At 39.5% G+C, this 23,510-nt stretch overlaps 1 protein-coding gene across 4 annotated transcripts in view; it reads right to left on the bottom strand.

Moving 5' to 3' along the window:
* Positions 1-23,510, bottom strand: part of LOC125297051 — a 32,211-nt gene that overhangs the window by 5,648 nt on the left and 3,053 nt on the right. The window contains exons 1-15 of one of the 4 annotated variants that reach the window (XM_048247199.1): positions 23,098-23,245; positions 20,243-20,384; positions 19,854-19,972; positions 17,999-18,270; positions 17,621-17,723; positions 12,669-13,298; positions 12,349-12,413; positions 11,465-11,578; positions 10,746-10,848; positions 7,603-7,665; positions 6,136-6,204; positions 4,578-4,712; positions 2,588-4,397; positions 2,282-2,455; positions 1,252-1,416 (exon numbers count right to left, since the gene is read on the bottom strand). In XM_048247199.1, coding sequence (XP_048103156.1) covers positions 1,252-1,416; positions 2,282-2,455; positions 2,588-4,397; positions 4,578-4,712; positions 6,136-6,204; positions 7,603-7,665; positions 10,746-10,848; positions 11,465-11,578; positions 12,349-12,413; positions 12,669-13,298; positions 17,621-17,723; positions 17,999-18,270; positions 19,854-19,972; positions 20,243-20,256 — 3,836 coding nt within the window. In that variant the 5' untranslated portion in view covers positions 20,257-20,384; positions 23,098-23,245. Of the gene's footprint in view, positions 1-1,251; positions 1,417-2,281; positions 2,456-2,587; positions 4,398-4,577; positions 4,713-6,135; positions 6,205-7,602; positions 7,666-10,745; positions 10,849-11,464; positions 11,579-12,348; positions 12,414-12,668; positions 13,299-17,620; positions 17,724-17,998; positions 18,271-19,853; positions 20,385-23,097; positions 23,246-23,510 lie in introns of those variants that run through there. The other 3 variants (XM_048247196.1, XM_048247197.1, XM_048247198.1) reach the window with 3 other exon arrangements.

Raw genomic sequence — 23,510 nt, 5'->3', positions numbered from 1 at the left:
TAAATCCCATTAGGATCATCAAGTGCCCACATGGTCATTTGGGGGTCCAAATATGGGGTTCCAAAAGAATCACCTCTGCCGGAGAGGGTTTTTAGACCCCTATAAAACCCCTGCCAGTGGTACCATACCCTTCAAATTCATTTTGGCAAGAGCAAGGTTCCCACATATAACAAATAATCCTGATTAGAATAAATATGATCATTAATTGTGGTGCTAAGGCCACCCAAAAAGTGAAAAATCACACATGCCGGTAACATAAGGCATATTCTCACTGCTTTTCAGCAAAATCTGAGAGGTGTCATGTACATGGGTGGCTGAGTTGGCGTGGAATGACCCTGTAGTTAGCTAGTTAGCTTGCGAGCTTGCTATCTTGCCAACATCAAATACAACATTTCAGATGTGTTTTGCGATTACAATAAAGGCTTTTTTGAAATGTGCTTATTTCTCGCTAACTTTAACAAAATCCAAGCATTAAAAAGCCAAACAAATTATGTTTATCTGCAAATACGGCCCTATTGGATCATCTAGCCTACTGAAGTCCGGCGTCATTGAACTTCCGGTGAAGGAGCTGCTGCCACGTGAAGCTGGAAGTCTGCAGATGTTTATGTAAATTTTGGGGGCGTTACAAAGCTACAGACCAGAGCCAAAGTCCTTTTAGGCAAGTCCCTCCACTCCGCTTTTTGGGCACTAATCGGCATCTACAGTATTTCAGCAGAAATGTGCATGCGCAAGGCTTCACGACACCAACCTTGCTCCAGCGACAAGATCACAACACATGATTGGCACAATGTCTTCACAACACACCACATGATTGGCTCAATGTATTCACAACACACCACATGATTGGCTCAATGTATTCACATGTCGACATTTTGCTGCGGAAGTGCTGGGATATGTGTAGACAACTAACCCCATGCCTTTCTATGGAGGATTTTTTGAGTGCTGTGTCTCCTCATTAGAAAGTCTCTGCCAGAGCCAAATAAGCCGTCGAGTTGTTGTCATCTATTAGCTTCGTTGCAATTCACCCGTTTTACAGCGGCAGTTTCAACTTGTGAGATTTCAATAGGAAGGAGGTGACAATGGGATTTTGAAGTTCTCTGTATAATTTATTTTATTTTTATTTTCACTCTTATGTCGATACTGTCAAGTAAAGGGTAACCATTTATTTTACGTACCAAACTGCCATTATTCAATTATTCCAAGGTAAACTCGGTTTTGCATTCTATAATGCCTTTAAACAAGTTTCCTCACCTCATCGCACACCGTAGTTGCAGCTGCATTTTAGAGAGTATGGCCCATCCCTCCACCCCTGGGTAATTGCGGCTCAGGTCAAGCTCTGTCAGGTAAGAAGGATTGGCATGCAGAGCAGAGGCCAACGCTTCACAGCCAATCTGTGTGACCCCGCAGCAAGATAATCTAGGAAGGAACATAGAACATTTTAATGTGTGGGGTACAGATTTATTTTTAATAGTAGGCTATGGTGGGAAAAAACATTCTGCAACGTTCTGTAGTGATGGCACCCTTCCTTCTCCAAAATATTTGAACAAGTCATTGAACATCCATGCAAATGAAAAATAAATACTTATGGAGTACTGATTGGAAATACTGGATGTAAGCTAGAACTGTAGACAAGGGTTTCAGATAATTCACTAAGTACTGTAGACCAGGGGTGTCCAGATTTTTTGACTCAAGGGCCACATTGGGTTTTGAAAATTGTCCGGCGGGCCACACACAATAAACAATATATAATAATAATAATAATAATAATAATAATAATAATAATAATAATGATATAAAGTATATAAAATGTTGTATTATTTAAATGACAAAGTAATTTTGTTGTAGAAAATTAATTTCTTAAGAAATACTGTTAATTTGATGCTGTTTAATTCATTTATAAATGGCGCACTGTCACTTTAAGACTCTTTGCCAGCTTCACTCAAATATAGCCTATGGAGTGTAGAAGAGTGTAAAGCGGTTTGCAGTAGCCTAAAATTAACCACAACGTCGTCTATGGCTGGAAAAAATTAGCGAGCGGCCTATGATAACCTAATTAAATGCTCGCCAGGCCGGATTAAAGTGCGTTGCGGGTCGGATCTATGATAAACTAATAAATGCTCGGTGGGCCGGATTAAAGTGAATGGCGGGCCGCAGTTTGGACAGCCCTGAAAGAGACGATCAAACCTTTGAAAACTTATGCATTGCACATTTTTTGTGCATTATATAAGAATTACAAACTGTAATCTGGAGAAACAAGGTAAGGATGTAGCTAATTTCTTACTTCAGTTTCTCCAGTTTACAGTTAGTACTTTTCAATCCAGAACAGATAATCTTAATCCCGGAATCCTGAAGATCATTGTCACTTAGGTCCAACACTCTCAGCGGTGAGTTTGCCGACTGCAATGCTGAGGCCACGATGTCACATGAGTTCTCTGTGAGTTTACAACCAGCAAGGCTGTTGAAAGACACACATTTCAATTTCATTGAACTGCATACTGTATACTTTTACAAATATTAGTATTTATTCTATTTTTTCTCCAGATAACATTGTAGTCAGTGCACAAACATATTTAATTAAGTCACTCACTCAGCCTTGCGGCAGTTTTTTACAGCTGGAACAAGCCTTTTGTAACCTTCGTCACTAGTGTTGTACTTCTTCAGGTCAAACTCGTCCTGCACCTCATCAGAGAGCTGAAGCATGTAGGCTAGTGCAGAGCAATGTGCCAGTGACAATGTTTTAACAAAACCTTTCTCTGAATTCAGAAATCCCTGGACTTCCTCATGGACCGAGCGGTCATTCATTTCACTGAGGCAGTGGAAAAGATTCATGCACCTTTCTGCTGAGATATTCCTCCTCTGTACTTTCTTGAGGTTGCTGATGATTCTTCCCATGGTTTCTGGATCAGACCCTGAATGGGGCAGGAGGCCGCCTAAAATCCTTTGATTAGTCTCCAGTGACATGCCATGAAGAAATCTGACAAACAGATCGAAGTGTCCATTTTTACTGTCTAGTGCTTTGTTCACTGTCCCTTTCAGCAAATCTTCCAGTGTCAAATCATAAGGCATAGGCTTGTTCTTTTGAGTTTGAGCCAGAAAGATCTCGATAGGATTCAGATTCTTGCTTAAATAGCAGTGAAATACAAAGAAGGCAGCAAGGAACTCCTGGATGCTAAGGTGCACAAAGTAGTACATCTTCTTGTGGAAGTTGTTGACATAACAGTCAGATTCCTCTTTCAAGATCTCTGTACACATCCCAGAGACAAGAGAATCATTTGCGCCAATTCCACATTCCGTAAGGTCCTCCTCACAGAAAATGACTCTTTCTTTGTGCAGTTGTGTAAAAGCTAGCTTGGCAACTTTCAAAATGACTTGTCTGTTACACTCTAGAAGTTTCTGCCTGTTCATTTCTTCGGCAACATGGTTCTTCTTGTGTGTCATGTCAGTCTGGATGAGCAGGAAGTGGCAATACATGCTGGTAAGGGTCTTGGGAATTTCACTGCGGTCTCCCTGAGCAAGTATTTTCTGGAAAACTGTTGCTGTGATCCAACAAAATAGAGGGATGTGGCACATGATGTAGAGGACGCGTGATGCCTTGATATGTGCAATGATGGCACTGGCCTGGGCAGGGTCACTGATTCTCCTGCAGAAATATTCCTCCTTCTGTGGATCATTGAAACCTCGGACTTCTGTTATCTGGTCAACGTGTGATAACAGAGCCTGGGTGACAGCTGCTGGCCTTGAGGTGATCCAAAGGAGAGCAGACTCAAGCAGCTTTCCTTTAATGAGGCTTGTGATTAGGACATCCACGGTGGTGGATATTTGCATGTCTGCTACCATCTTTTTGGAAAAGTCCAAACGAAATCTGCTTTCATCCAGACCATCAAGGATGAAGAGTGTTTTCTTGCTGTCGTAGATATCTGGTTTGTTAAGATTGCTCAGTTCTCGATGGAACTCCACAAGAAGTTCATGAAAACTATATTCTCCTGTAAGTAAACTGAGCTCCCGAAATGGTAGAACAAGGATGAGCTTTATATTGTGATTGGCTTCTCCCTCCACCCAGTCAAGAATGAACTTGTGCACACAAACGGTTTTCCCTATGCCAGCATTTCCTTTGGTCAACACAGTCCTGACACGTCTATCTTGCTGAAAAAGATTGTTGCATTCAATTTCTTTACCATGTCTTGATTGTGTCTTAGTAGCCGAATCTATCTGGATGATTTCATGTTCATTAAAAATCTTGGTCTCTCCCTCAGTAACATAGACTTTTGTGTAGATCTGGTTTAAGAGCTTCTTATTATGTCTATTTTCATTGCCCTCCATGATATACTGCACTTTGCTTTTCATTTTGTCCTTTAGGACTTTTGAAATGTTCTCAATTGCAGAATCCACATTTGCATCTGTTTTAAGACGGAAGAAATAAATGACTAAACAAATAAACAAGGAAATAGATACAGTATAAATCCATTGCCACATTCATACAGTATTCATGCAAATTAATGTGTTGGTGTTTTGAGTGTGTGTATTGCAGTTAATATGCCACGGGACCCAATGGTGAAATAGTGGACATTAAGTCTTACCCAATCCTTGCTGTGGCACAGTCACACTTCTATTCGCTCCACAATGCTTGAACCTCTTGAAGTCGTTTTCAGGCAGGTTGTCCAATGTCTTTCGCAGCAGTTGACTTACTGACGTCATTACAGTATGTGACGTGTCTGAAGGAACACAAATGCACGGAGGACAATATGACATTTAAGGCCTTTATTTATTTGTTTATTTATTTGCCTTTTAGCTGGCCAGACATTTCATGAGCTAAATTCCCTCAATTCAAAAATTGTATTCCAGGAAAAAAAAGATTGCAGAATAGGCCTGTGTGCTCTTAATGACCTTCCTTGCCTAAAATGTTTATTATTTTGGATATCAAAAAATCTGTTCTATAAGGATGTGTTCATATAAAGCTATGGCGACAAACTAGCAACAGAAGAAGAGTGAATAATGGAATGTCTAGTTATAACATGTTATTTTATTCTGCGTCTGATACACATTCAAACATCTTTGAGCTGCACTGTTATCTCTGCCTGCAGTATGGAAGCTTGCAAATTGTGTTCATCAAACATGACTTTCATGTATGTGTAGACCACACTGTCCTGAATCTGGCAATATAACAACCATGATGGAGGGGGACTTTGGGGCTGAGCAATTCACAGACATAATATGTGGTGTGCGCCTTCAAGAAATAAATGCCATTTTTTATTTAGTGACGAAAAATGACCTCTCTGCACTCCATATCTGTGACACAAACTAATCTGACCTGACTTGACCCGAGTTTGCACATTAGTCTGTGTGTGCACTCATGATGATTCTCTACAACAACTTTTTACTGCATTGCCATGAACAAAGTAAAGGCAAAAAAGTCTTTCTTTGTCAAACAAATTGGGATGCAATGTGAGCCTTGAGTTGGATACCATGCAATAATTTGCTAGGATCTCAAAACTGGATTATGAACATGCTTTGCCACCAAAACACACAAAAATGTGGGGCAAGCTATATGACGATATTATTTTGCTGTCACTTTGTCTGCTTTATAACCCAGAAGGATGTAAATGATAGCTCTGTGCCTCCTCTTTCATCTGACATGCATGGCATATCTATCACGGGTTCACGAGTAATTCAATTGGTTGTTCTATATGACGTTATTATTTTGCAGTCACTTCGTCTGTTTTTATAACCCAGAAGGATTGATATACTTGGTACCAATGGATAGCTCTGTGTCTCCTCCTTCAACTCATCTGACATGCTTGCCATATCTATGCGATCACGGGTTGGCGAGTAATTCAAACGAGAGTAATGGGTGCGCAGGTGAACAGAGAAGTATAGACTGTAAATATGATGCAATTTGATTTAATCTCATGATTTTAAATTTGCATACTTGATCATACAGACAAGTGTGTAGTCTTGTTGGAAAGCCCCACTGCTCTGCTCTGTCACACAATAAAGGTTTCATTTCGCTGCGACAAATAGTTCTGGAGCAATGTAACAGAGAAGAAAGGGTGTGTTTTTTGACGCACCTTGCGTCAATCGAGTTCTAAGGGTTAACATCATTTCTGAACTAGCATGCCAAGAGAGAAGTATACTTGCCTTCAGTTTTGAGAGATCCAGAGCAGTTTGTTGACTTAGGGTGGCTGATCACAGCTTTTATAAGTGGCCCTAGTCACAGCAGAACATTAATATTTTAGAAATTTAAATGGTTAAAGGTTCTATTTTGAAATGATAACAATATAACATTTTAGTCTGGGACCAAAATGATGTCAACCGATGTAGTTTTGAGTGAGAACTGAATTTGCATTTATAGCAAAATATCCACACTGTAAATTGTAAATTGCTCATTTAAGCCACTGACTGACATTGATTCTGCTATAGAGAGTAGCCTTCACCTAATCACCGCCATCCTATGCAGAAATCCAAAGTTCTTGCGAGAGCAAAATTTGAAATTTGCTCAGCAAGTCACTCTGGCAATCAGTAATAAGTAATCAGTAAACTCATTACCCATGCCCTTGGAGCTGCACGAATCACATCGGTGTATCTGATATAGGCGGGCCATTGGTCATAGTGTTATCCAATTGTATTGAAGTCCGAAAACAGTCAGTAAACATTGGTCGTAGTATTATCCAATTGACCTATGGCTAAGCCACGCCCCCAAACGCGATGAGCCAATCACAGTGCGCATAGAACTCAATACACTCGGACATTCTCTGCTTCCATGTCCAATGTTCCATGTTGAAATGCATTGCAAATAGTCAATGGAAATTTGTTTTTTCATTTGTTTGTTCATATGTTCTTTCTTGACATTACGTTTAAAATGTGTGCATGGGGTACGTGCACCTCCGACACTAGGTATCCCGTGCTTGTTTGAATAAACCGGGGCCGCGTCCCAGACAGGCTCAGGTCGGCCCTGGAATAGGGCAGGCCCGAATTGGGGCTGAACCGAGGACTTTCGGAATGGAATATGATACTAAAACTGAAAAAAAAAACAGACCAGTAGCATTTGTTTAGGGTTGCCTAGCAATATAAGCAAGTGTCTGCTTATATTTGTGAAGAAAAACAATCTACAGATATAAAATCTTTGCAAAATAATTAAGGATACTGCTTCTTACAATTTTATGATTTGATTAAATGTCCTTGTAATTAATTGTGTTGTTATCAGTGTTGTTGCTAAGCACTGTTTAGACGTTTCTAGCATTGTTAGCTAATGTCCCCAATGTTACAGCTCCTTATGGAAACAGAACACCGAGGCCATGCACGAGTGTTTATGACTTTGGGCCAGTCACGGTCCTTAATTGGAAAGAGCCTTACGTATACCTGTAAAACCCCACAAAGTGGTCCAGGAACGAATGCTGACATTTTTACAAATCAGTACCACCCTCAGAGACATTTGAGAGAATATGCATGCTTGAACATAACTGGCAATGCTAATGCACTAAACAACATACAACATGCTCAAATAAAAAGCTTTAGTATCTAGCAGGATGTAGTAAAAAATGGGCATGTTTGAATAACGTGTGGCAGTTGCACAGATATAGCAGATCAGAAGAAAGTAGTACTCACCAACAGTGCTAACTCCTGCTGCTGCTGGGGCCTGACAAGCTGCCATCTGCAGAGGCTTATATCCTGTTAAGATGGACAATGGCATGTTCAAAAAACATTATGAGGGTTTTACCTAAATAGCATGCTAGCTAACAGTCACTATATCTGCCTGGGAAACCGCAGAAAGTGGTCCAGGGCCAATGATGATATTTCAATAAATCAGTACTACCCGCAGTATCCAAACAAGTCTATAGTTCATTAATTAGTCTTTTAGTTTGTTAATTTGGGATGTTAAGAATACTAACTTGTGTGGATTAATGTTCTATCACTGTGGTCACCCAAAGTCTTACAAAGAGCAAATATGTCTCAAATGTGATTTATCTCATGGTATGTGGCCCTGATGTTCAAATCAGTCACCCAGGTAATAGAAGCAAAAGACTAATCAAGCCATTTGTATTCCCAGACTAGATCAGTTTAGAACAATGTAAACTTGTGAGTTATTATCAAATCAATGTAAATGTGGGTAGCCTATAAGGTTCTTTGTAGGGTTTTGGTCACTCCCACTCACACCGTGTTCGTGTTCTGTGTGCTTGGCTTGCACATAAAAGTTACTGTTGTTGTTCCTATATGTGTGTCTGACTGGTAATAAAGCCCATCAGCAGTTCATGCGTATGTAATTGATTCCTGTAATATTGGCCTTAATATGCTGGTTAGTTCTATCTGGACACTTTAGGTGGTGGGCAGGTCCAGCGTTATGGATGTGACAATGTGTGGACTCATATTGGTAAACAAAATGCCTTAGAGTGGGGGCAGAATTAGTATCAGTGAATAAATTTGCATAACTTTTAATGTAACCTCTGTCCTCTGAATACTGAGAAATCCTCAAATTTCATATAATCAATTTCATCCTAAGAATACAAGGTATTTTATCAGCATTATGGATGCGACATGAAATGGACACATTTTTGTGAGAGATTACAGGTTTTCTACAAACTCTGTGAATTTTGAAGGAAACTGCCGAAACTATGATATATGTACCATGAAGGAGACTTGAATGAACACAAAAAGTGTGTTTTGAAACTATCGCCATTTTCAGAATGCATTATGTAGGAAAAGCTGGCGTTATGGATGTGACGGTTTCACGTTATGGATGTGACGTGTCTGAACCAGTCCTCGACAAACTACATAAAACACATAATTAAGTAGTGAATTTTGATATGAAACAATTGAAATAGTAATCATGAAAACCTAGAGATGAAATTATTGCTTCCTCAGTGCCCACTCTGATCCACAGGAAGAATCAGGACAACAAGTCATTTAAAATATAAAAAAGAAATTCATTTTTTTCTTTTACCGTCATCAATTTTGGTCAGTGATTCCCGGGTTACTGAAACAGCAGGGAACATGAAACTTGGTGGCCACTCCCCTAAATAACTAGCCCTACCTGAAACGTTGCACCCAAGATGACAAAATATTTATGGTATGTTAGTCTCAAGAGCCCGCATGAACCTAACCCATACCCACTCATTTGTGATTTGCACACATAAAGTACATGCACGCGCACACACGCACATGCACACACACGCACATGCGCACACACACACACACACACACACACACACACACAGTCGCACACATACAGACAGGCAAGCACACACACACATAAACACATACAGACAGGCAAGCACCCACACACACACACACACACATGCACAAACACCCACCCACATGAATGCAGACACATAAACACACACACACACAGGCACGCATACGAATGTGGGCATGCAAACACACACGCACACACACACACACACACATAAACACACAAACACAGGCACGCATACGCACATGCACACACACAGACACACACACACACTCTCTTATAAACAAAAGCAAACTCACATATGCACACACTCATTTACATGCACACGAGTTGCAGGAGTAGGAGATGGAGACAAATTGACAAGTGTGATTTATTTTTGCGAAGAGAATATGCAGGACTGAGAGGCGGTCATAGTTTATTGCTGCCCTTACTCATGTTACTCTGTGGGTATTAGCTACAGAGGACCTGACACTTCAAATGCTGGCATATCGCGTCACATTTAAAATTAAACTGTGTTAAGCAGACGTGAACGGCAGGCTGAACAGATCTGCAACAGAAGGAGGTTGCTATGTTAACTCCAGCTGCAAAGTCAGCCATCTTCACCAGCTAACACGATAATCCAGTTACTGTACAACATTAGTATGACAGTTACAGGAAGATAATCGCTCAGATTTTCAAGTATTAGGCCACTTGAAAATAGGCTATGGCTAGGCTAATCACTGGAGGTATTTTAATATTATGTTTGTTTTGCTAATGGTTAGGCAAGGCCTCCCTGTGGTTTTGATCAACCTAATAATCTTTAAAATGTCAGTTGTAAACACTAAGTTGAAATGCGTTGAAACTGACATGCTACCAGAACAGACGTTTTATCGGCTTTGAGGTATAATAAAGTCCCCAGTCTTGTAAATTCACATAATGTAACATCCATAACGTCACATCCATAACGCACCATTAAAGGTTTTAAAAGTAAGAAAGGGGCACAATTTGGTCATCACACTTTACATTGATATAAATCAGCTTTGCACAGACACTATGGACATTGTCGCATCAACACTGTATGTGTAGCATAAACTTTTCCTATAAAACGTTATGGATGTGCCATGGAACTTGCTGACTTAAAAACAAAAGCCTTACAAATGTAAGGAGTTGGGCTCTTAAAGGCAAGCTGAGCATAGACATTACTCTACCATTCCCTTGTCAATCTGGAATTTGTCAAATGACACAATTTGTTTGAACATTGGGTCCATTTATCCACTTTTGAAATATGTATAATATTACCATGTGAAAAATGTTGTTTCTGTATGGTTGCACACCATATGTATGATGTAAAAAGAGTGTCATTCTCCATCAAATTCAATCAGATCAGTTACAAACAATAAAATATAGACCTAAATGAAGATTTTAACAACAGTTCTATTTGCGTATGCACAACTTTTTTTTTCCATGGTAAGGATGACCTTTGCATGGAATTGCCCTGGTACAAAATACAGATTCACCCCTGGACTAAATAATATCTAATGTTTTTGCATCAGCAATGTGTCCAAAAAAAAGTCAATCTTACCTGTGACGTAATGTCTGTTAGTAGGGGACTTGTTGGCTTGTGAGAGTCCGGATGTACTTGTTTGTGTGTTAGGGGGAAAAGACATTCTCGGTCGCTTTGCACCCTGGAGAAAACATGAAAAGAGCCAAGAGTGATGAGATGGTGATGAGAATAGACGTTCGTCAATGATATACACCCAGTAATAATTGACTATGCAAGCCAACAAGCATGAATATGATAAGAGCCGTTGGAAAATGTAATGTATTCCTCTTGAACTTCACATGCTCAAAATTATTGTGCAACAATATGAAAAGATAGCCTGGTCACGCCCACCTAAATCTCCTTTCAGAGAGATACTAGAGTGGAACACCATAATTCACAAACGTTTCCATCAGTCGGCAGATAACCGCGCCACTCAGCAACGAGAGTGGATCACGCTAAAGTGGATGTGGTACACTTTGTACACTAGTTTTGTAACACTAGTAGCAACGCCCACACACGTCAAAAATTGGAATCGGAAGAATGTGTGCAAAAGGGATGTCTGATCATCCCTTAGTCCATGACGTGTTTCCGGTTGGAAAACAATACAATATAACAATCAATCATAATTGTTACGCTTGTGATAACAGTTTTATTATTCAATGCTCATGTTTATGTATTAGGTTCTCAATTCCTGTATTTTTCATCCGCATAATTAAGTCAGCTAAATGACACCATAAAGAGGTAGATAGATAGATTACCTTTCCGTTGCTACTAGCTGAATCTGTGTCGCCAGATTTGCTTGCATGCCATGTATTACTGACAATAGGCTGGACACGTTGTACAAACGGCTTTTGCTCCTCTTGGGTGTGTTTCTGAACAACAAAACAAAGTTGGATTGAGATATACAGAAACACAAATACATTGTAGCCTTGCAGTCACATGAGCAGCATGATGTGTGTATCATCAACCAAAATAAACAAGAAATACGAATTATTGAATTATGTGTGCTGAAAATAAGATAAAGTAAAATACTATGAAATCAATTATTAAACCTTCAGTTTTAGCAACTGAATTCATGAAAAATTATACTGTATGTAAGTATTTTTCTTACTGTAAAAGTATTTAACACAACATTTTACAAGTAAAGGGTAATGCATGAAACGGAGATCAGTTCACAGACAGAAACGCACGTTTGAGGTGGTAAAACGACCCCAGCGCGCCAGCGTTCTGTGAACCGCACGTGGTAGAGTCCATTATCCCGCTCATTCCACTGTTGCCACTTGTGTTGTGTTCATTTTCTGTTATAACTCAACCTTTTTAATCGCTAAAACTGTCTTGTTTGTGGAGCTACTTCTTTACGCCACATATCAACTAACTGCTTTTACTTTTTTCTAAATGGATGGTGGCTATAGCCAAAGGCCAGCCGTTAGTTCCATCTCTCCCGCTGTCAAGCAGGCACATCCCATGATTCTGATTAACCTTACCACCTTTGAAACATCGCTATTTTACTTAGCCTACTGCCATGTAACCAGTTAAAAGCCAGCCAAATATTGGAGCTACTTCATAGGTGTGCAAATATTCTAAGAAAGCATGACAATGGGAAATTTAGCCAAGCAGTGGAATAATAATATTATAAACTCACCTTGACGTTGGGTGGGTTCATTATTGACCTGTTTAATTCATCCAGTTCTTGTTCAAGGGCTCTCACTAGGGATACAAGACCATACTGATACTATTAGTTTTGTCTACAATCTTGATCCATTTGCATTTGTTCGTGTGCAGTTGTTGAAACAATTCATCATTATTAGTCAGACTTAACAACCGAATTGTGACGCCCTTAATTCCTAAAAAAATATTTCATAGTTCTGATGCCTTATAGCATCATTCTAAAATGAAAAATGCCCCATGTTATCTGCCAACACTTCCGTAAACTGCTGCTGTGAAATGCTTTTTGTGACTTACTCGTATCAGCTATTTCTTTTTCTCTGATCTTTACCAGAGCCTCCTGGTACTTCTTGTTTGTGTAGTATTCTCCGTCGTTCTGCTCCACCATGGTGTCTATCTTCTTCAGCAGCTCCTTCACCTGAGTCTGGTCTTCCCTCTGTGCATTGTTAAAGGTGTGGTATCCACCCTCACAGCTGTCTATCAAGGTCTGGACCTTTTCATTTAGAACACTTTCCATTGTTCTACCCTTCAGAATATCTCCATGAGTGAATAGCACTATGGTGAACTGAGTCGCATTGGGGCTAAAGTTTTCGTGGATCCACTTGACTGCGTTCATCTCCTCCTCTGTGGATTTCACATCCAGTCTGATCACCAGTAGGAAGGCATGAGGCCCAGGAAGAGAGAAGTCAACACACCTCTCTATCTCACTTTTAAACTCAGTTGCTGTCTTAGACGTATCAAGTAGTCCTGGGGTGTCAATCACTGTGATCTGCCTCCCAAACACATTGGCAGTCTCCCTCTTAGTAACTAAAGTGACAGAGTCCCAACTGAAACCTTCAATAAAGGCCTCATTCCCCAGGATGGTGTTTCCTGTTGCACTCTTTCCTACTCCAGTTTTGCCCAGTAGCACAATCCTCAGCTCTGATCCTGTGATAAGGAATACAAAGACAACAACATGTGAATATGAGTTAGGGACCTATGGGAGACGCTTCTATGAGACATGTCATACACATATAAAGTGTGTACAAGTGTATAAAATGGCAGAATGTAAATAAATACCAATCCACACTTCAGACATGACACCAAAACTATCCTCTGATGTGCTTTATCTTGTTGCAATGGTAAACTCTTGATAACTGGGCTGATCATGAAAAATCTTATTTAATTTCTAAAATCTGAGAGACACTACTGTTACACAGCGTTCTTCTAATACATTGGTTCCCAAAGACTGGGTCGCAGGAGATTTTATTTGGGTCGCCAGCATAGCCTAGTGACAATTTATGTTGTGTAAGGCCTAGCTTATACCTTATATAGCTTATAGGAAAGCTAACAGCTTTCTATTAGAATCTAGACCTAGTTAGTTAACTAGGTCTAGTTTGTCATAACTCCTTCTGTGCATTTGTATTTATATTGAAATCTCCTGGCTTCCTCTTCTTATTATAACCTTTTCTTTTTACCTTTTCAAAAATTAATGTAGCTCTAACCGCTTAACGTACAGACATGGTTGAAATAACTGTTGTGTAGGTCTGGAATTGGAAAAGATAGTTATCATTTCAGATTTTTTTAAACGTTTATACTTCTTGTGAAATAGGGGATTAAAAAATGTTAAAACATTTATTTTTCTCTCTTTGACATCACAAAGGGGGCTCATTTAGAAGGGTCGTAATCATGTCAATCGATGTCAGCTTCTAAGCATACAATCTGGTGCTCCCTAAACTACACATCCTGTAATTAATCGCTTTCGACCACACTGCTTTCAATCATATCTCCATTCTCTTCAAGAAAGTTTACATTCTCTTGGCGTCTGCTTCGTCCAACAAACTACGAGGAAATGGATGTTTTCCTACCACACCCAATGTAAGTTGCAATTAATTTGTGTTTTTTATTCGAACGGAGTGTGTGAAGTCTGTTTTTAACGACTCGGCTAGTTAAAAACTTTGACAAAGATTCTTGAAAGATTTGAGTCTTTTGATTAAAGTTTGAATGAGGGGCATTATTTAAAAGCCTACAATCTTTCAAGAATCTTTCCCAAATCTTATCAAAGTTGTTTGGTGTAAGGTGGCTATAAGCAAGCACGCTGGCATTATCTGTCATCGATTAGCAACAAACTCGTAGCTGCTATTGGTTAGCAACATACTCATAGCTGCTACGTCTAGAGAGAATGTCAAGTTTAACTCTATCTAGTTTGATAATACTGGCATTATGGATAATAACTTGATTAAGCAACAACTGAGGATTCAGTAGGTAAGATATATATTACGTTAGCTAGACCTCGGGAACGTTTCTAGGTTCGCGGTTGTGTGCAGTGGCGGCGGTAGTGTTAGCAGCTAAGTAATAATTACCTTCACACTCAAATGGTAGCCGCCTTTCCTAGAGATAGCTGGCCTGACGAGGGAAATGGCACTGTCTGAAACTTAGCATTCGTTTGGAACTATGTTTGTATGAGAGGTAGGTTGTGTCGTAAAATTACTTGATTGTAGGCTTAGCTGTTAGTTTGTTGTTCAGTTGAACATATTTATCTAACAACTGTCTTTTTTTCTTCTATTTCTGTTAGGTGCCGCTTCACTCTGCTACTGGATGGTGGAGGATCAGGCTGACTGCAACCAGGTGGTCTATGGATGCTATGCTGAAGGGATGGCAGGGAAGCACAGCAAACGTGAATTTCTAAATGAAGAAGAGTGAATAAATGCAATGAAACAGTGTGCCTTCCACGGCACACCTGCCCACCTCCCCCCAACATTCTAAATCAATTGTATGCACCATATTGTTATGTAGCATAGTAATATTATACACTATTTGAAAGCTTGGACTTTTGGGAATACATATATGACAACCTTTTTCATGTACAATTTGTATGGTGCTTTACATTGCCAGATTAATCAAACTATGTCTCACTTAAATTTGATAAAAAAAATGCCCCCCTCCCCCTTCTCCGTTTATGGTGCTTCCCTACTAGCTGCAGTGCAGCTGCAGTGCAATAGATGCGACAAATTGGGTCTTGACATATTCAGAGGAATCCCTAGAAATGGAATATTCATGTTGTTTTATCCAATATTAGTTGTGCAGATGTGTAGTCCATCTTAAACACACCCATTGAAACAACAAAGAAAATGCAAAAAAAGAGACTTTTATGTAATTATTCCATATTTTGTGTAGTCATTCTATATCATAACCCCTGACATACAATCCAAATAATCTACAAGAAACCTCAGAGTGTTACCTTTCATTTGAGACCAGGATTATGCTTCTACAGCCTTCTATTGTCAGTATGCATTTTGGGAACCCAAAAGTCCTATAGGGAGTTTCCATAGGGCATTTTACAAAATTCACGAGCATACCTTGGCAAATAATGGTCCAAAGCAGTCATTTTTTATTCTATGTTGATCTACATTGATCTTCACAAGACCTGATGCTAGGGCTCAGTTGTGTTTCTAAGTCATCTCAAGTGACCTAGAGAGCTGAAATGTGGTCAGTTCAGAGGTACTTGTTATCCGGCAGAAACATAAAACAGTATTCTAGCCTCTGTACCTCTGTGCCAGTACTTCCCACAGCTACTCTGATTATTCCCTAAGAAACTACAAGGTCTCAGCTTTCTAAAGAGACCAACCATTTGTTAGGAGGCCAAACTAGGTGGGAACAGTGGCCTCTGAAGTAGGCACAGTGCAATTTCAAGAGGGAAAAAATGCCCATCCCTCTTAATGGAGGGTGCAAACGTGATGTAGAATCTATGTTGCAGTGCGACTTTGATTCAATGATTTAACCTTGACAAAGTAATGTTGATTTAACATAGATTCAATGACTAATTGAATCTATGTGGAGATTCCTGAAAAAAAATCTCACTTAATCTTTGAGTTCATACAAACCCTTGTACGAAAAAACCTTGTGTGTCAAGGAATTCTTCAGATATCTTTTTGCGGAACTGTAAACACAACTCATGCTTTACAATTCCACTCATGCTTTACAATTTCCAAATGATCAACACACTCCTAGCAAATCTATACACATGTATGGCTATTATTTTCACTATTTTGGCAACTCTCTGGCACACTTTCTCATGTGAAAACTGTTTTAGATAATTAGTTCACTTTGCAATCAGCCTAAGCACTATAAATAAGCCACAGGTAATGTACAATGGGTACAATGGAGGGAACAGGAAGAGTGAGAAGAGTAAGAATTAGAGGAGGCTGAAGAATAGGATGTGGAGGTGAAGAAGTAGGAGGAAGAAGAGGAGGAAGAGGACGCGGAGGTGAAGAAGTGAGAGGGAGAGGATGACAAGGACAAGGAGGTGAAGTTAGAGGAAGAGGACAAGGAGGAGCAAGAGGAGGGGGAAGAGGAAGGGTAAGAAGAGTAAGAAATAGCCCTTTTACAGGCAAAAAAATCAGTCTACATGTGGGGATATTGTCATGTCAGGCCTGGAATATTTTCCCCGGTGCCTTGGACTAGGACATTTTGAGAGAGATGACCCGATGTAGACTGATTTGTTTTGTCTCAATTGCTATTTTGTGTTTTGACTTGGAAAAACACACTTGTGTTTGTTTTGATGTGTGTAAATCAACACCAATACTTGAAGTTTGGATCCCTGTATGTTTACAGAACTATGACAAAAGTATGACCTCAAACTGACATAGTCTACCTTGTGCACAGAGAAAGTGTGTAGTTGGCACATTGTGTGCTTATTATTGTGATGGCTTGTGTTTACTGTTTGATACAAAAGCACAATTTTTACGAAGGTGTGAAGAGTTAAGCAAGGTGTGTTAGCTTTTGCAAGAGAACTACAATGTTTTGCTGATTGGGTGAAAGGTTTTCCTATTTGTGTGTAGAGTTTTGCAAAAAAAGCCATAGTTACAAAAAATGTGCTTAAGCAATCAGAAAAAAACTGTAAGCACCTGCTACAGCACAGCTTGTGCAGGATGTGGTTTGTGTGTGTGTGTGTGTGTGTGTGTGTGTGTGTGTGTGTGTGTGTGTGTGTGTGTCTGACAACAAGTTTGCTGACTCAGATATAGTCTCAGGGTATCATCATTTCTACAGTTGGTCCTAATCACAGCAGAACATGGGCATATTTTTAAAAATGACCTGTTTGTCTATATAGTAAAACACACATAATATTTTAAGATTTCATACTGGCAGGTAAAATGTATAGCAAGCTAATACACTGCTGTAAGAGCTGTTTGTACACGTTTCTGGGTTACCACAACATACATCAAAAATATGACCTGTTGCTTGGCCTGCAAACACAAACATAACCTTACCTGTTCTTGAAAAGCCCCCACTAGTGGATGTGTTGGCTTGTGTATGTTCAGAATTATCTGTGAGCAATTTGGAGGGAGAAGACACTCTGGGGCACTTTATACCCTAGGAGGAAAAAGATTAAAATAGCAGAAACAGAGAGAGAGAGAGAGAGAGAGAGAGAGAGAGAAAACTTAATGATATACACCAGAATAAAGTGCAATCACCAATGGTACGCAGGTCAATTCAGGGGCGATCCAAACTCTCCCACTGTTATAATTCAACCTCACTCAAGTATTATTAATGTCAATAGTCTGAAAAATGTTGGTTTCATAGGTTCAACAGTTGTAGTTATGTGTACAGCATCAGTGGCAGATGTGTTAATTATACCATAGACTCACCTTAGGGACATCCGATGCTACATATGGGGAAAGCCAGTGCATCTTAGCTAAGATGCTGCTGGGTGGGATGACTGTGCCTTTTTTAGTTGCTTTGACGTATTTACGTCTTAAATATTTCCATTTTGTAGAGCAAGTTATTTTATCTTCTCCGAGCTTCCTGGCGATCTCTTTCCAAGGTGTCACTTTTGGCAAGTTCTTACTGTGTTCGTTGTGACGGCGCATTTCATCAATCAGCCTCTCTTGAAAGATTCTGTCCATATTTTTGGAATGTTCTATAGCAAGATATGTATTGTTAATGGCTTTCTAAAATGACCTCCATCAGGATATGTTAATTTGGATATAAAAATACCTATATCAAGATATGAAACCTTGGTCACACAGTATAGTATAGATACTCTTTTGATCCCGTGAGGGATATTTGGTATCTGCATTTATCCCCTCCGTGAATTAGGGAAACACTCAGAAGTAAACTTTACATCATTATTATAACAACTTCTAAGTTGTGTCCTCATGTCATACCAACTCTGTCAAATTTGGTTGTAACCCTGAATAAATTGTGCATGTTGAAATTACAATTTTTGTTTAGGTTATAGAGACAGCATAAAAATGACATTTTTGTTTAGCTTATAGAGACACCTTGCTGCTGAGGAAAAAACTAAGTGGCTCCAGTGTACAAGACATGGTTAAGATGAAGCTGACAGAGTTGAAAAGTGCCCCCAAAAAATCTATATGTAGAACAACCACATCAAATAATTATATAATATTATTACACGGCTCTTCACAACGCAAGTAGAACACTCCATTTGACTTGAATGGGATTTGAAGTCCCTTCAGGGCGGAACAAGACCCCTCCACTGCGTGTTGGGGTCTGGTTCGCCCTGTCGGGACTTATTTTCACAATAATGACCGGGGTTCTATACATTATCTCTTACATAATTAGTTAGAAGAGGCCATGGGACAGGTGTCAGTCAATTAAATAAAATATCCATCAGGTGTATAATATGGCCAATGAGGTTATAGGTTGTAGTGACTTTAGAACAGTGGTTCTCAACCTTTTTTGAACAAACACCCCCTGACCTGCAAATATAATTTGAATCTCTATGATGGTCAGAATGTTGGAAGCTTATGAGCTGTATGTAACTGTATTATTTATTAATAATGTACTCTGGTGTAGGAAAGGCCTTTCTGTCTTCTGCTGAAATTTTGAATATGATTAGGCAACATAGCATGTAGTCTACAGTATGTTGCCTGAGAGGCTATCAGAGAATGTTGGCAGCATACACTGAAATATAGGCATTTATTCAATCATTTGCACAAGACTTATATTTTCTCGTCTGTAGTTCCCTGTTGGCGGAACATGCTACCAGTTCCTACCAGAGCAGGGGTGTCCCTCTTTATCTTCAAAAAATCTCCTTAAGACCCTTGACTCATGTACAGTATGATGCAAATTACCGATTGTTTTTAAATAATTAATGCTGTCAACATTGAGATCCACTTTAGCATAGGCTGTGTGTTTATGAGCCTACATTTTAATTTTTGGAGCCCTGAATCGTTCAACAATTACATTGCAGACTATGCCGTATGTGAAAAAAAAAAAGTGTGCCCAATACGCAAAATGCATACAGGTTGGCAGGACTGTTGCCATCATAAGTTTAAAAGTTGTGATGAATAACTTTGATTAACGCCCTCCATTTGTGCCTGAGTACCCCCCTCTCTGCTACCTCGTTCACAGCGCCCCCCCCCCAACACTTTCCTGCTTATATCCGAAGCAACTTACAATTGTCACAAGGGCCATTCTCCACATAACAACTTGTTTTGGCTACTGAAATAAAAATAAAATAAAAATTTGACTTACGTGTGTTGAAACCTCCTGCAGAATTTTCTAGCACAGTGGCTGTGGCAGGGGATTGGGTCGGTGTTTGTAGGTAAAGGTTCTGCATAGCCTGTGTAGGCTTGGGTTCCTTGTCTTCATACTTGGCTTGTTCGCTACTGCAGTCAGGTGTGAGTTCACTCTTTTTCTGACGTTTCCTCTGCACTTTTTTTGCAGGGTTCCGGTAGGAAATGGAGCCCTTGCAGATAACTTTATCTACCTTCTTTTTTTGGACCAGTTTCTCCAGTTCCGCACGGGTGCAAAATGGGTCTGACCCATGTTTCCTCTTTAGCCTCCTGCATATCCTCTGCATGTCTGGTCTGGTTTTATTAGACTGTAGTGAATCAATAGCTTCCAAGATCCATTTGCGGTACTTGGGTTTGGACATGTTTTCTGTGTGGGATTTGTTGTGTGTGGCCAGAATGTCTGTGTTTGTGTCTCCGGGGGGATGACAAAAAGTGCCAATCTCCTCCAAACCTGACTAAGAATTAAGCAAAATCATTGCCAGTATAGCGCCTGTGAATGGGAAAGAGAAAGGAGAGCATTACTTTAATAAAATGCACAATATTTGGTGATTGTTGCCATTGTGCTTGCTTATAAAATGTTTCTTTGTTCACTTCCTTGTTATGTTTTCTTAGAGAATGAAAAAAAAATTATCAATTTATTATCGGTTAGTGAATGTAAATGTGTGGCTAGACCTAACACAACAGGGCCCCGTTTCCCAATAACGACTGAGACACGCACTTACGAGTGTTTTCTACGATTCATCTTACGATCGTTCGTTTGGTTTTTCCGACTGTTTCCCGAACATGCTCTTAGCGTGAACGCACGTGTACTGCTCTTAAGATGCTCTTAAGGGGAGCTGTCCAAGTTAATAGTTCTGAAATATCCTCTAATTTGATGGTGATGTCAGTTGACTGCATGTCACAGCTATAGGCCTACCGTTTAAACTTCGGATCTACACATTAATTCACATCAATACAAAAATAGAAAAAAAATTACATCCGCATGTAAGCATCTCAAGTAGGCGATACCACACACAGACATAAATAATAATTATTTAAGATTAGATTGTTGCACCGTTTATGTCTGTGTCACTTAAGAATATGTTTGAAGATAAGAAAGAGGTCGAGTAAGAAAGTGAGAAAATGTGTAGTCTTAAATAACATATGCCTAAGCTTAGATTTTGACGCAGCACAGACTAAACCACATGTTCCTTTCTCTACTTTTTCCTCATAGGCCTAATAAAATATAGCCTTCACTTAGCAAAGATAATGGCAAACTTCTGGAAACGTCTTGTTTCATAACTTGTCCGCTTTTAATGACATTATTATGACCATTAAATGTATGCTATTTTGCATGCTAAAATCTGATTCATCACAAGTAAACACAATAAAGAATGGGAACGTAGTTGGATATAGTATTCTAAGTTGTAATTCCTCTGTATGTCCTGTTGGTGACCTCAGTGAGAAGTACCTGTTAAGACGCTAGCTGGTAACGAGAACTCTGGAGCACTCGTAGATCTGCGAGTGTTTTTACAACGCTCTTAAGCTACGATGGTTTCGGGAAACAGTCGGCAAGTCTTAAGACGTTCGTAAGAGGGACTTTACGATGCTTATATAGGCACCCTTAACAAGATTTGTTCTTGGGGCCCCTCCCTGGCTGAAAAGCAAATAATATATTAATAACAATATGCGTCTTTTGCAAAATGTATAGACATAACGCTGATATACAGCAGTCTGTAAAAAAACATCTCAGAATTCCTGTAGCATAACAGCTCTTTTGTGTTTCGATCTTGGAAGGAGGAGGAGGGGAGGGGGTGCAGTTTCCTACCCGGAACTAGAACTCTCTAATTTGACACACTGCGCCAGTGCTACATACAATATGCAACAGGGAGGTACGTTTTCTCTCTCTTGGTGGGTGTTTCAGCTAGCCTAGGCCTATTATGTTTTATTAAAAGCCAGTGCATAATGGATCCAACTCAATATTGCACTTAATCACTGCATTGGTTTCGTTTACACGGAAATCATACCTAGCCTATATTTATGAGCTTACTTCTTGCAGGCACTGACAACTGGTTGAACTTGCCATAAACATGTCCTGGAACGCCATGAAATGGAATTTCCTGCTTTGAGCATGAGTTTACTGATGGACATTTTGTAGTCAAATCACTGTGTACTTTCCTTTAAAACATGCAGCACAAGCATTGTGCCTTCAAACAACACAACTTACTGTCAAATCGCTGTGTGCTTTCAATCAATCATTTCACTGGACAAAAAAAATGCAAACATAGTTTTCAGTATCAGGGGTTTCAGCCTTGATTTTTGCTCTCTGTGCCATTGCTTTCTAATGTTTCTGGTATCAATAAAATTATGAAAAGACTTAAATGTATTGAATTGTATTAATTTATCCAAAGATGTAACTATCAGTGACATGTAAGGCCTACAGTAACTAGGCCTACAGTCATTGAAGTACACCTTGTCATTTTTCATTGATACACACCTAAAGTAAATAGATAGACTTTTCAGCTTGTATACTGTCTTTTTCACCAAAAAGGCAAAAAACAGTACTTTCTCTAAAGAAAACAGTACTTTCTCGGTGCCTTAGCGTCATGCTTGCAAATAGCAACAAAAAACATAGATGGTATCTCTTATCGATATTGCTGATTGAGAATTCTCACAGGGGATATTCAGTGACGTTACCAGTTCATAATTTTTCAAGCAATATAAACTAGCTGTAGGCCTACATCAATGCTTTCCATTTGATCAACACAGTTAATCCAGTATAGAGTTTGGAGTCTTCGTGTGAAAACGGTGCTAAATGTTTTGGAAAAGGCTGTATAAAATGTGTTAAACCAATGAAAATGTGACATTTACAAGAGATGACTGCTGTGTTGAGAAGTTGAAAATCAAGATCAAGTGGATCTCAGTTTATCTAATGGCCTCCTTACACCAAACAACTTTGACAAGATTTGGGAAAGATTCTTGAGAGATTGGAGTCTTAAAAGATTGAATAAAGAAGTAAAGATTGAATGGGGGGTATTAGTTAAGATTTAAGTAAAGATTGAATGGGGGTATTAGTTAAAAGACTACAATCTTTCAAGAATCTTTCCCAAATCTTGTCAAAGTTGTTTGGTGTAAGGTGGCCATAAGCAGTCGAGGAAAAACTGTAATATGAGATCAGTTCTCGACCCAATAGGCTATAACTCACAAGTAGAGTTAAACCTTACCGTGCTCTGTGCAGTGATGGGCGAAGCAAAGTCTTTGTGAAACACTGGGACGTTTGATACAATTTTGCTGGAAAACGTCGACTACATTTCTATTCTATATCCGCCTATTGAGGTCAAAACGACACACATACAGTAGGCTACACTTTGCCAGGGCTACGTTCAATGTCGAAGTGTTTTATTACACAATATACACCAGGGCGGTAGCTTACAGTACGTTTTCTCTGCCGTGGTGGGTGTGTCAGATTTTGTAGGCTAGCCTACTAGATGCAGCGTAATAGGCTGTTGCACGTATTTGCTGTATTGGTTTCGTACGCATGAAAATAATACCTGGCCTGCATTTATGATCTTGCTTCCTGCATTCACTGCTAATTGGTTGAACTTTCCATAAACATTTCTTGGAACGCCATAAAAGG

The sequence above is a fragment of the Alosa alosa genome, chromosome 7 (assembly GCF_017589495.1).
Source record: "Alosa alosa isolate M-15738 ecotype Scorff River chromosome 7, AALO_Geno_1.1, whole genome shotgun sequence".
In the NCBI taxonomy this organism is placed as follows: domain Eukaryota; kingdom Metazoa; phylum Chordata; class Actinopteri; order Clupeiformes; family Clupeidae; genus Alosa; species Alosa alosa.
This window is presented reverse-complemented; position numbering and strand designations above follow the sequence as displayed.